This window comes from Electrophorus electricus, chromosome 5, assembly GCF_013358815.1.
Source record: "Electrophorus electricus isolate fEleEle1 chromosome 5, fEleEle1.pri, whole genome shotgun sequence".
NCBI lineage: Eukaryota > Metazoa > Chordata > Actinopteri > Gymnotiformes > Gymnotidae > Electrophorus > Electrophorus electricus.
Window position 1 is genome coordinate 15,189,191 of NC_049539.1, and position 12,500 is coordinate 15,201,690.

General features: G+C 50.5%; 1 protein-coding gene across 2 annotated transcripts in view; it reads left to right on the top strand.

Moving 5' to 3' along the window:
• LOC113576062 (vacuolar protein sorting-associated protein 13B) overlaps positions 1-12,500 on the top strand; it is a 219,085-nt gene that overhangs the window by 46,199 nt on the left and 160,386 nt on the right. For both annotated transcript variants that reach the window (XM_035525874.1, XM_035525873.1), the window contains exon 17: positions 1,444-1,628. In XM_035525874.1, the coding sequence (XP_035381767.1) occupies positions 1,444-1,628 (185 nt within the window). The remainder of the gene's footprint in view (positions 1-1,443; positions 1,629-12,500) is intronic.

Here is a 12,500-nt window from a genome sequence, read left to right on the forward strand (position 1 = left end):
TGTAGTGTTAACCCTGAGCCAGGACTCAGTGTGTAGTGTTAACCCTGAGCCAGGACTCAGTGTGTAGAGTTAACCCTCATTCAGCACTCAGTGTGTAGCGTTAACCCTCATTCAGCACTCAGTGTGTAGTGAAATGCTAAGAGTCCAGCCCTTAGCAGAGCTGCTGGGCCTGTTCGTTGGCTCCCTGCTGTGCGCTGTGTGTTTAGTTTTATTGAACAATCTTGCGGGTGGCCATCGTGAGCCAGGGCAGGCTGCTGGATGTAGTCCAGCCTGTTGGGCTGGACACGCGGCCGCCCACATGCCGCAAGGCATGTATCGGAAGTGGTTTCTTTAGGGTTAGCATGGGGCGCTGCAGACTAAAGCAGCGCTGTTTTGTCCTGCTGGGGTCGTCGAGTGAGTGAGTGAGTGAGTGAGTGAGTGAGTGAGTGAGTGAGTGAGTGAGTGAGTGAGTGAGTGAGTGAGTGAGTGAGTGAGTGAGTGAGTGAGTGAGTGAGTGAGTGAGTGAGTGAGTGAGTGAGTGAGTGGGTGGGTGGGTGGGTGGGTGAGTGGGTGGGTGAGTGGGTGGGTGGGCACTAGGCCGGGGTGCCGAAGCGGTGTTCTAGAGATATCATCGTGCTGGGCTTACAGACAAGAGTTTGTAAAGTGTGCGAAGGTTCCAGCTGGCTGAGGAAGAGGGTTCTTCTCTACTACCTCTCCCTCCTACTTGTCTCACCTCAGGGTTCGGCCCCTGTGGGCTGCCTGCGTATGCCTGCGTGCATGGGTTGCGTGCGTGCGTGTGCATGCGGGGTGTGTGTGTGTGCGCGCGTGTGTGTGAGAGTTTGCCTCAGTCTCTCTAGGAGCTACAGTTAGGAGTTGACACTATGGGCAGGGGTTGTAACTGTGTGTGTGCAGCTCATTGCTCTGGCAGTGAAAGATGAATGAGTGTGTCCCCCACTGGGACTGACAAGGGTGAGCAGCAGTCTCTCCGACAACGCTGTTACCTCATCTGCCCATCCATCTTTCTGTCTGTCAGTGTGCGCTCCTGCTAAAGGACACGTTAAATGGGCAGTATTACTCTCAGGCTCAGGTTCCTATGATGTTCCAGGCTATAAATCATATGGCAGTTATATTGATGGCAAAACCTCTGTCACATGCATCCTGCCTCCTGGAAAAACAAAAAAAGCAAAAAACTTCTCTGAGACTTCTGAGCTGAGCTGTGGAAAGATTTCAGTGCATGTTACATCTTTCCAGCTGCCCTATCTGAAGTAGGTCACACACACACACACACACACACACACACACACACATACACACATACACACACTACCTGACTGGATTGGCCAGGCTCTTATAGTTTAGTATGCCAACACCCATGAACCATGACAGAGCCTGTACCTCCTAACGATCACCATGACTGCTGATCCTGCATGCTTACAGATCTCTCTCCCTCTCTCTCCCCTCCAGGTTGAAGAGGCCCTCGGTATCCGTAGCTGAGTGCATGTTTGAGCTGCCCCACTTTACGGTGCAGGCCACGCATGCTCAGATGTTGCTGCTGAAGTGTTTGTGGCAGAGTTGGACCTACAGCACAGGCAGCGGTGCAGGTCCCTCTGCCAGCGAGGCGCTAATCAGCGAGGTCTACAGAACGCCAGGTAGACCCACGTGCCCCTCCCACTCACCACCAAACCCCTCCTGGGCACCACACATACCTCCTACTCACCACACACACCTCCTACTCAGCACCAAGCCCCTCCTACTCACCACACACACCTCTTACTCGCCACCTCACATCTCCTACTCGCCACCTCACATCTCCTACTCACAGCACACACTGCCTACTCACCGCACACACCTCCTACCCACCACCAAACCCCTCTTACTCACCGCACACACCTCTTACTCACCGCACACACCTCTTACTCACCGCACACACCTCTTACTCACCACCTCACATTTCCTACTCACCACCAAACCCCTCCTACTCACCACACACACCTCCTACCCACCACCAAACCCCTCTTACTCACCGCACACACCTCTTACTCACCGCACACACCTCTTACTCACCGCACACACCTCTTACTCACCGCACACACCTCTTACTCACCACCTCACATTTCCTACTCACCACCAAACCCCTCCTACTCACCACACACACCTCCTACTCACCACCAAACCCCTCCTACTCACCACTTACTCATCGCGCACACCTCCTACTTACCACACACACCTCCTACTCACCACCAAACCCCTCTTACTCACCGCACACACCTCTTACTCACCACACACACCTCCTACTCACCACCTCACATCTCCTACTCACCCCACACACCTCCTACTCACCACCTCACACCACCTACTTACCACCTCATACCACCTACTCACCGCACACACCTCCTACTCATCGCACACAATTCCTACTCATCACACCTACTCATCACCTCCCACTCGCCAGCTCCCACCTCACTGTGCCCACTTACCACCTCACAAGTCCTACTCACCACACCCACTCACCACACACACCTTCTACTCACCACCTCCAACTCAACACCTCACACCTCCTGCGCACCACGCCCACTCGCCACCTCACACCTCCTACTTGTCACACACACCTTCTACTCACCACCTCCAACTCACCACCTCACACCTCCTACTCACCGCCACCCACCTTCTACTCACAGCACCCCATTTACAAAGTGCCTTTATTGAACTCTTTGGCACAAATCTTTGCTTCTCATAATCCTTCCGTTTCTCTTGTTCAGCCGTTTGCGCGTTAGGGCTTCCCATTAAAGGCTCATCAGGGACTGGCTGAAAAGAGTGCGCTTGTGCATGATTTAGTTTTTGTTTTTCCCTTGATGACCTCGTCCTTTCCGAGCTTAAATCATGTTAAATCTGGAATTGGATTACAGCGGTAGACGAGTAGACGGGTTCAGATCCTCTCTCCTCTTTCTCTCTGATCCTCCGTACAGTATGAGACGGTTAGAGGAACATCTGTACTTTCAGACATTTGCATACCGTTTTCCTAGCAGAACCCGAGGCTATTGAAGATGAAATGACCAAAACACTAGCTCTTCTTAACGGCTGGCCCAGGTGTGTGAATGTATAGTCTCAGACGCACACAGTGGTTGTTGACCCCTCTCAACAAACCAACACATCAGAGGCACATCATATGCCTTTGTTTTTGATGGCTAAAGCATCCTTTCCCTGCCACGCTGCAGCCGGTTTTACACCCAGATGAACTACCTGTGTTTATGTACCTTGCCGGAATCCACGCAGGTCTGCTCGTAAAGTTCCTTTCACTGCTTCTTCAGCAGCGCTGCTGCCTCTGGCGTGCGCCACCCCCCGGCCCCGGAGCAGTGCCAGCGCCCGCTGATTACAGCCCCACCCAGCGAACAGTCGGGCCAAGACTCCAGTGCCCGGGGTAGTCTTTTAACCCGCGCCAGGTCCTGTCTGTCCTTCTCTGACCCACGCCGGATCTGTTCTTAACCCGCGCCCGATGCGCGCTCAACCGCCTTCGACCCCGCCTTTCCAGATTAAGCGTGCGCTCACTTATCCGCCACTTAGCCCGTGCCGAGACGTCGGTTCGACACCAGCGTTCAGCCCAAACCCAAACACTGCCCCTTTTCCTGAGGCTCAGTCAATGCCCAGCAAATCACTCCACTACAATCTCACGTTCCCCCTACTCCATTACGCCTCAACGGGCAAATAATAAATCAAACAGGGCGAGACATCGGCATTATGAGACGGCAGTGTTTCCCTTCCAGGTAGCTGACAGCTCCCTGGAGGGTTGCGGGGGTTTTCCAGCTCATTAGGGTGGGCGGCGGGGTACTCCGTCCCCACGCGTCCACCCCAGGCCTGCCTTTCTGCCACTGTGTGGCCGCCAGGTTATTAAAGACCTCTCCCATGGAGTGAGGTCAGATATTCCTCCGTGTCTGCCTCCCTCGGCTTGGACGCGATCGGAAAAGCACCCCGAACTACCCTCGCGCCTCAGGCCACAGAGCTGGAAGGTCAGGAAAAGAACCAGCAAAACGCTGACTCAGATTAGACGGACTGGGCCACGGGCCGTTTCACATCTCGTACGCGAATTACGTCCAGCGTGCGTCGCGTATGCGTAAGAATGGCAACGCACGGTAGTTAGTTTATGTAGGGGCTTTGCTACGTGGTCTGTTTCACATGCTGAGAAAGTCATTGAGCTAATGCCCCTTTCTAGCTGGGCATACATACAAACCTTCAGCATTAGCCGCAATAATACCAGAATACCAGACTAAACCCCTCTGCACCCAGGACGGGCTCCTTTTGGCCAGATGTAGCGAAGCCGGACAAAGCGCTTCCACTGAAGCGCTTCCAAAGCTCCTGTGCCGCGGCTGACGGCGTCGCTGCAGGCCACGATTCATCTGACAGACCTCCCTGCGAGAGAGCGGCCTCACACTGCTTAAACTCTTCCAGCTTTCAGCCCCCCCCCCCCCCCCCCCCCCCCCCCCCGGCTCCGGAGGTGTTTCATATTGTGGCACGGCTGATAACGCAATCAGCGTGCCTGACTTTCGCTGTCCTGCGCTGGGAAGGATGATATCATACTTTCCTGCGTTTCCTCAGAGGGGGGGGGGGTGAAAAGGTCTAAGGCAGCGCCTGCATTTGAGACGGAACGTAAAAAAGCTCTGGCCGCGTTCTGGTCAGCAGGGGCACGCTGCGAGCGAGGCGCGAGAATCGCTGGCAGGCAGGGTGTCCGTCGTGGTTGATGAACCCACACCAATAAGAGTCGAGTCTTTAATGGGTCTTTTCTTGCTGGTGAGGCAGTAATTTAAGGCTGGCTAATCGGGGGCTCGGCACTCTCAGCCTATTTGTCATGTAAGCGGAGAGCCGGGCAGAAGTGGCTCTGTGGCAGCTACTCGGAGGAAAGCCTTCCAAACCTCTCCGCAGCACGGCCAACGCAGAATTCTTCAGCTTCTGATGGTTATCGCACACCATTCTGAGGTTTACCTCAACTTACTGAACTACTTTAGGAGCCCTCCGAATGCCACTCTGAAATTAAATGCAGAGAGAATGTGCTTTTTTGGTTGTTTCATCATTTCGTTTTTAGAAATGTTATGTAATTTTTTTTAATTGTTCAGTTCCACATTTCGTTCTAATTTCTTTTTCTTGTCCAGCTTCCAGTGTGTTAAATCAGTCTTCTGCTTTTTCTCTTCCTCTGTGTTGTAGCAGGAACTCCCTTCTGCTCCCAGCTTCAGTGGTTTATTGGTTGATTCATTTCAGATTCCTGCGTGCAGGTTTGTGATAAGAGGCGCATCTTTTTTTCATCGTAGTGGATGTATTTATATCTGCCCATAAAGCACTCCACGCAGATATCGCTGCAGGCGCAGATGGTCCCGGCTTGCTGAGGAACACCAGCCTCTTCCACACAAACCGAGGAGGGGTGGGGGTGGGTGTAGGTGGCCGAGTGTGTGTGTTTGTGTGTGTGTGTGTGTGTGTGTGTGTGTGTGTGTGTATTGGTGGGTGAGTGCCAGTGTGTGTGTGTGTGTGTGTGTGTGTGTGTGTGTGTGTGTGTGTGTGTGTGTGTGTGTGTGTGGCTAAGTGAGGCAGCGCGTAAGTGTGCATGTGTTCGTGTGTGTGTGAGCTGATGAATGAGTGAGTAACTGCTCCTCTCTCTCCGGCCCGGGTCCCGCGTCAGTAAGCTACAGTGTGTATCCACTGCCTGTTCGGGACATGGCCTTAAACTGGCGAGATGACACCAGGATCCTGCGAGGGTGGACGAAAAATAAAAAATCTCCCAGACAACTCATTAGAGAAGACGTATGTGCTGCTGTCTGCTCCTTTCAAACCAAGCCAGCGGTCGAATTCCTCATTGATTGGTTTTGCCCTCTAATTCTCCTTCGAAGGAACATCTGACTTAAAGCAGAGCAGAGTCACTGCAACGCGGCGCGGCGCCGCTTACTGGCCGGCCCTGCGCAGCCCTGCTTCCAGGCACCGGCAGAGGGTCGGGACGCATAGCTGAGCCGAGCTGCAATCATCCCAGGACTAAAATTATGCAAGTGATTGAAATATGTTGGACTGAAATCGGACTGAGTTTCAGATCTAAACCATGCAGATCATTTTTTCTACACAGATCATTCCAAATTTGGTAAAGCCATTATGCTGAAGATCTAAGGTGTGTCCCCTATTTGATGTTTGATGTCTGAACTCCAGATGCATTGCTCTTTAGTAAGGAGAACCTCGCGGGCCCGTATAATTTCCTCTGAGCTTTTATGTCATAGTGTATTATGTACGTATGTGCAGTAATTGTCCTGCTATAGTGTTTGATGGTTAGATATGAGTGTGTAGGTGTGAGGTGAGGGAGACCTGTGGTGGCCTTACACCCTCTCCCTTTCTCACTCACACACACACACACACACACACACACACACACACACACACACACACACACACACACACACACACACACTGTCTGTCGGAGTGGGCTGCTGCAGACCAGGCTGTTTGATATACGAGCTGTGACATATCTTTAGCATGACGGCTGTATGACTGTGTGTGTGTGTGTGTGTGTGTGTGTGTGTGTGTCTGTTTCTGTTTCTGTAACTGTGAAGGAGGCAGTGGCCCTTAGTCCAGATGGCATTGTACTGGATCAGGAGGAGTTCAGGCTTCACGTGTGTGCGTGTTTGTGTCTGAGTGCTGGCTGTGTGGCCTCTGAGCAGTTAAAGAACACCTCCGAGCAGCCGGCCCGTCCAGGTCTTTATTAAATGCACCTTTGGCTCATAATTGGATTTCAGGTCGTGTCTCCCTGATGGTCCCGGCCCTGTAAGTGGCACGTGCTGTGATTTAAGGAGAGATATGAGGGAGCGCGAGGGCTCAGGGGAGCGTGCTCTCACTGCATACCTTCCGGCTGTGTTGATGATAATAGAAGTGGGTCCTTCTCATGACGCTATCATTATTAAAACAGGCTTTTGTTTGGCTTTTTTTGGGGGCGGGGTTGCAGGGGAAGCGAGGGAGAGTGAGAGAATCTGTTCTTCTGGTGCGGCCTGTCCCAGTGTTTAGGTTCCATGTGAGTGTGTTGTATCAGAGGCCCTGTGTCTGTTTGCAGGGTGTGAGCTGTTGGCTTTTCTGTTGGGGTGTCGGGCTGTTCAAGCACAAAAGCCGCCGACCTGAGCCACGTTTGCCTCCGCGCTGCACCCGCTAACCCCAGAACAGCTGCAACAGTTAGTCTCCATTTTACATCCACTTTACCTCTGTGCCCTTCACTGGTGACCAATCAGCTGTTTGTGAATGCAGGCAGTTCTCAGTGGAAAAACCTCTTGGTTTGATGGAGCTGTTCTGAGGCCCCAGCATCCCTCTGTCCTACAAACAGAGTTAACACAGAGCTATGATGGCACACGCGAAAGCATGTGTGTGATTGTGTGTGATTGAACGCAACCTGAAACTCTTCGCTGGAAGAGGAAGAGGAGGAGGAGGACTCTGAGCTCAGAGCCGCACTCCTCATAGCCAGTACAGAGAGCATGATGGAGTTTTAAACTGATCCAGATACGCGCTCGCACAGCTAGTGAGAGAGGAGAGAGTGATGGGAAGCAGAGGTGTTGGGGAGCTGCTCCGGTCTTTGCGTATGCAGAACAGCGGAGGGGCCTTTCTGCTGCTGCTGCTTCTCCCCATGCCTCTCTTTTACACACACACACACACACACACACACACACACACGCGCGCCCCTGCGTGCACCACGTGCGACAGCTAACGTCACCCGCCTCTCATGATTGATCAAAGCTGTCATCCACCAACAGAAAGGCCCATTCCATTCCGTGCACTCCACAAGCTTGCGCACTCACACACACTTTGACACACACAGCCCGCATCCCACATCATAACGAAAGCAGGGACCAAGTGCTCTAGTTGGTTGTGTGTGGGGGAGATCTGCCAGCTGTTGAAAGGTTTTGTGTTTGTAGTGGCTCTAATGGGTGAAATATCACAGGTGCAAAAATGCTGTAAAAACCTAAGCAATAAAATAACAAGTGCCGTTAGAAATCTGAGCGGCGGCCCGTTTCGGCCTGATCATCATTTCAGCATCATTTCTGTCTCTCTGTGATCATCCCAGAGGCTCCGGGGCACATCAGAGCCGTGGGCCGTGCGTCTGTGTCTCTGTGGGTGGGTGGGAGTGAGAGAGAGAGAGGGAGTGAGACGTGTTGAGTGTCTGTGGTAGGCATCCCTGGCATCTGCATACAACCTCAACTCCTCTGTCTTCTCCACATCCTTCTCTCCTCGCTCTGTGTGGTAGGCTGTGTCTTCTGGGTTCAGCTGTAATGGGTTTAGCATGAAAGCTGTTAGTGCTAATTCAGTGGTATACTGCCCCAAGACAGCACATACACCTGGAATGCAGTCTAAGCATATGTACGCACACACACACACACACACACACACACACACACACACGCGCATTTTCCCACCACCTGTGAAGTCTCATATTTGCTTCCCACCCAGACAGAGTCATTTTAATGGCCAGAGTTTGAGCCACCGGAGTGTATGCGCTGCTGCTGCTGTGTGCACGTGTGTGCATGCACACGTGGGGGTGTGTGCAGGTGTGGGTGGGTGTGTGTGTGTGTCTATTTATGCATGTGTGCTTTCATTGAAAGGTGTGTGTGTGTGCGCGCGCGCATGTGTTTCACCCTGTAGTCTTGGCCATACTCCACACGTCACCTAGTCTCATAATATTTTTATGTTAGTTTCATGGAGTTAATGCAGAGGAGAGGTTTATTACTGTGGAAAGTACAATTTAAAAATCATTATAAAATATCTTATAAAAGTCCTATAATACTATATTTTCATGTTTATTGGTGTACACTCTGGACATTTTCATGTTTTAAAAGTGGGAATATTGCCATTGTTTGAATATATTTATTCATTTGAAAACCGTGAATCACAAGGCCGTATGTGCGGCCATGGAATGTGGGGTTTTCATGCCAGTCTTCCCAGGAAGGGAAACTGGCAGTAATGTTGCTTTCAAGTGCACAGATGTCACACACACACACACATCCACATGTGGTGGTGTGTAGAAAGCCTGTGGTCTGTCTCTTTTTCTGTCTCTCTGTTTTTTTCTTTCTTTCTCTCTCTCTCTCTCTCTCTCTCTCTCTCTCTCTCTCTCTCTGGGTGGGTGTGTGTGTGTTCGGGCGTGTGAAACAGAGAGAAAGAAAGAGTGAGGTGGCAGACCCAGCTGTTGGGGTTTACCCTTTGGGTGTTTGATGGGGTGTCTGACCCGCCTCGACCCCCAGCTGTGCGTATATGCACCTCTGCACCTGCCCCGGACGAACACCAGTCACTTACACACATGATAACACAACTGCCCACACTTCCTGTGTGAGGCTTGGCCCTCTCAGACCCCGTCCTCCAGGGTGGTGAAGGATCATCAGAAAGGAGAAGATCATTAGGGTGCCACACTAGGGCTGTCTCAGTACTGCGTGTTGTACAAAAGCCTTCCTTTGTCAAGGAAGACTGCATTTGACAGGCTACATCCTTTTCTAACAGCGTAGCTCCAAAGGGCAGATTCGTAATTGGCCGGCAGAGTTGAAGGGTGGCTGTTTGCGGACCCAGTAGCTTGAGAATGGGAGCAGAAGTCTTAAGGGCCGTAGGAACTACCGGAGTCAAGAGACTGGGTTGGAGATAATGACAGACAGACTGGGTGGGAGATAACTTAGATAATGACAGACTGGGTGGGAGGTAACTGAGACACACTTCTTAAACGTGCTGGGGTGGCAGGATCGAGGTGACAGGTGGATGAATTTGATTGGGCGGTTAACTCCAAGATGCGAGCAGGTCCTATAGGAGATGAAGCAGACAGATTCGTCACTGACTTAAGAGGAATGTTACTATAAACAGGCGTTTGGTGGGGGGGTGAGAGGAAATGTGTGCTTGAAAAGACTGCACTGAACAACAGTGCACAGGGAGGGTGAAAGAGCATTTTGGGCTCATGTCCAGTACTGTTAATGACAGATGAAGTGTGCAGTGAATGGGCAGCACTTAAAGCAGCACTATGTCTAAGCACGGGATCTGTGTATGCTAGTGACCGAACAGTGAGGCCAGTTTTCCCTACGGCCAGTCCCAGTTCTGCACGGCTATAATATCCCCACCTTTGGAAGCAGGATGACTATATGCGATGCATTCAGCAGTTACCTTAAGGTTCACTAGTTCTGTGTTTGCCAAAATAATGCCGACATACTAAATGTGAACTTGGAATGATAGCATCCAGACTCTTGTTCCATTAATGCACTTTTCTTTAAGATGATCAATCAGTGAATGGCTTGTTAGCAATAAAACAACAGCAGCCTAAACCATACTTAAACCATACTAAAGTGTCAGAAGAACCCCTGGCCCGTGTTTGCAAAACGTTCCAAAAGCAGAATGCAGCAGCAGTTGTACTATTGCATATTATGTTTTGATTGGCCAAAAGGGGAGGCCTGATTTTAATGGCTGACAACAGGATGACGTGGAGCTCTGTGTAGTGCACGTCCGCTCCAGTCGACTGACCATCACTCGAATCAAGAAGGCCTTATTGGAACGATTGTGTGAAGTACAGTATTGCCAAAGCACTGGAAGATCAGTTTCAGAAAATGATTATAATGTATTCAAAAGCAGATCGGTGGGTGCATTAATAAAAACAACAACAACAACAAAATGAATTACAACTAAAACACACAATAACAATTGAGATAAAAGTGACACCGTTCTCTCCCTTTCTTTCTCCCCTACCGCTGCCCTGTGGTTCTGTGAGGGAATTAAATGGCATGTATCTGCCACCGAGGGATTGTGGGTAGACTGGAACAGGTGATGTAAGTCTTATTGGCTGGGTTGCCTCCTCAGTGGAACATCCTACCCCTTGTGGCTTTGGCTAAGCTTATGTGCCAAATGGAAGATTACCCATGCTTAACCTGGCTGCTTGGAGCTCTCAGCAAAGAGCACATTACAGAGAGCATGTAATCTACCAGCACAAAGAGTGTCCAGGTCCTCCCATCCCTCTCTCTCTCTCTCTCTCTCTCTCTCTCTCTCTCTCTCTCTCTCTCACTCTCTCTCTCACTCTCACTCTCACTCTCACTCGCTTGCATAGATAGATCATAGAGCAATTTCGCTATATATATATTGGAAAAATGCTGTCTGGTCTGATGAATCTCGATTTCTGCTGTGCCATTTGTCAGAATTTGGTATAAACAACATGAAAGCACGGACCCATCCGGCCTTGTATCAGCAGTTCAGGCTGCTGCTGGTGGTGCAGCGTGGGGGGTATTTTCTTGGCACACGCTGGGCCCTTTAATACCATTTGAACAACATTTAAACACGTCCATGTCCGTCCATCTATGACCACAGTGTACCCATCTTCCGATGGCTTCTTCCAGCAGGATGACGCACCATCACCTCAAACCGGTTTCTTGGACTTGTCAATGAGATCACTGTACTCAAATGCCCTGCACTATCACCAGATCCACAGTACCTCAATCCAACAGAGCACCTTTGGGATGTGGTGCAGCTGCCAAATCTGCAGGAACTGCGTGATGCTATCACGTTAAAATGGACCACAATCTCTGAGGAATGTTTCCAGTACTCAGAGAGAGAGAGAGAGAGAGAGAGAGAGAGAGAGAAAGAGAGAGAGAGAGATCTGTTATCTGTGTTTCTGCTTCTCTCGCCTCTTTGTCTTCTGAATTCTTTTCCTCTCTCGTTTTTTTTTTTTTTTCCTGCTCTTTGTCTTCTGAAGCAGATGTGCTTCATGAAGAACTCGGATCTCGCCTCTCACCACAGAAAGAGCCACACGGAGACATGAGCAGGACTAATCAAGGCAGTGGATGTGCTTACTCAGCTCAGTGTGTGGGAAACGAGACCGGGCTGTAACGTGTGTCGGGGTCGTGTGCATTGGCCCGGTGTAATTGTGGTTTTTTTTTTTTGTGTGTGTCCGTTGTGGAGCAGTTATGCAGGATCTGCTGTCTTTTTGTCCGAATCTGTCATGTCTGATGCACGAGTGGTACTGGTGGAATCAGATTAAACCACTCCCAGTGCATTTTTTGGCGTGTGTGAGTAGAGAGAGTGTGTGTGAGAGCTTTCCTTTATATGAATAAAATGACCACTAGTGAATTTTTGGAATTGTCCTAGTTTCCCAGGTTGAGACCCAGGTTTTGAATTACAACCATGAAAAGGTTTTTTTGTTTGTTTGTCAGACAGAGAAAGTGTGTGTGTGTTTCAGAAAGCGTGTTGCCCTGTATGCGCATGCCTGTGTAAGGCTGCGCAGCAGTGCTCCAGCTGGCTATCATCTCCTTCTTCTAAATCTGTCTAAATCTGCACGTTTAGAGGCAGGCTGGCCATAATGGCAAGAAGTGACATGCAAGTAAGTTTTTCTTAACATGTTGCACCTGACTGTGTTAGCAGGAATTCTACAATACAAACCAAAAATGAACATTTATTCTTCTAGTAGCACAGATGCCAACCACCACAGCCGTCACGTGACACCCACACTCCTCTGCCCGTTCGTCTGTACATACCACTGGAATTCTTGGTCTGTGTGGTCTATTCAT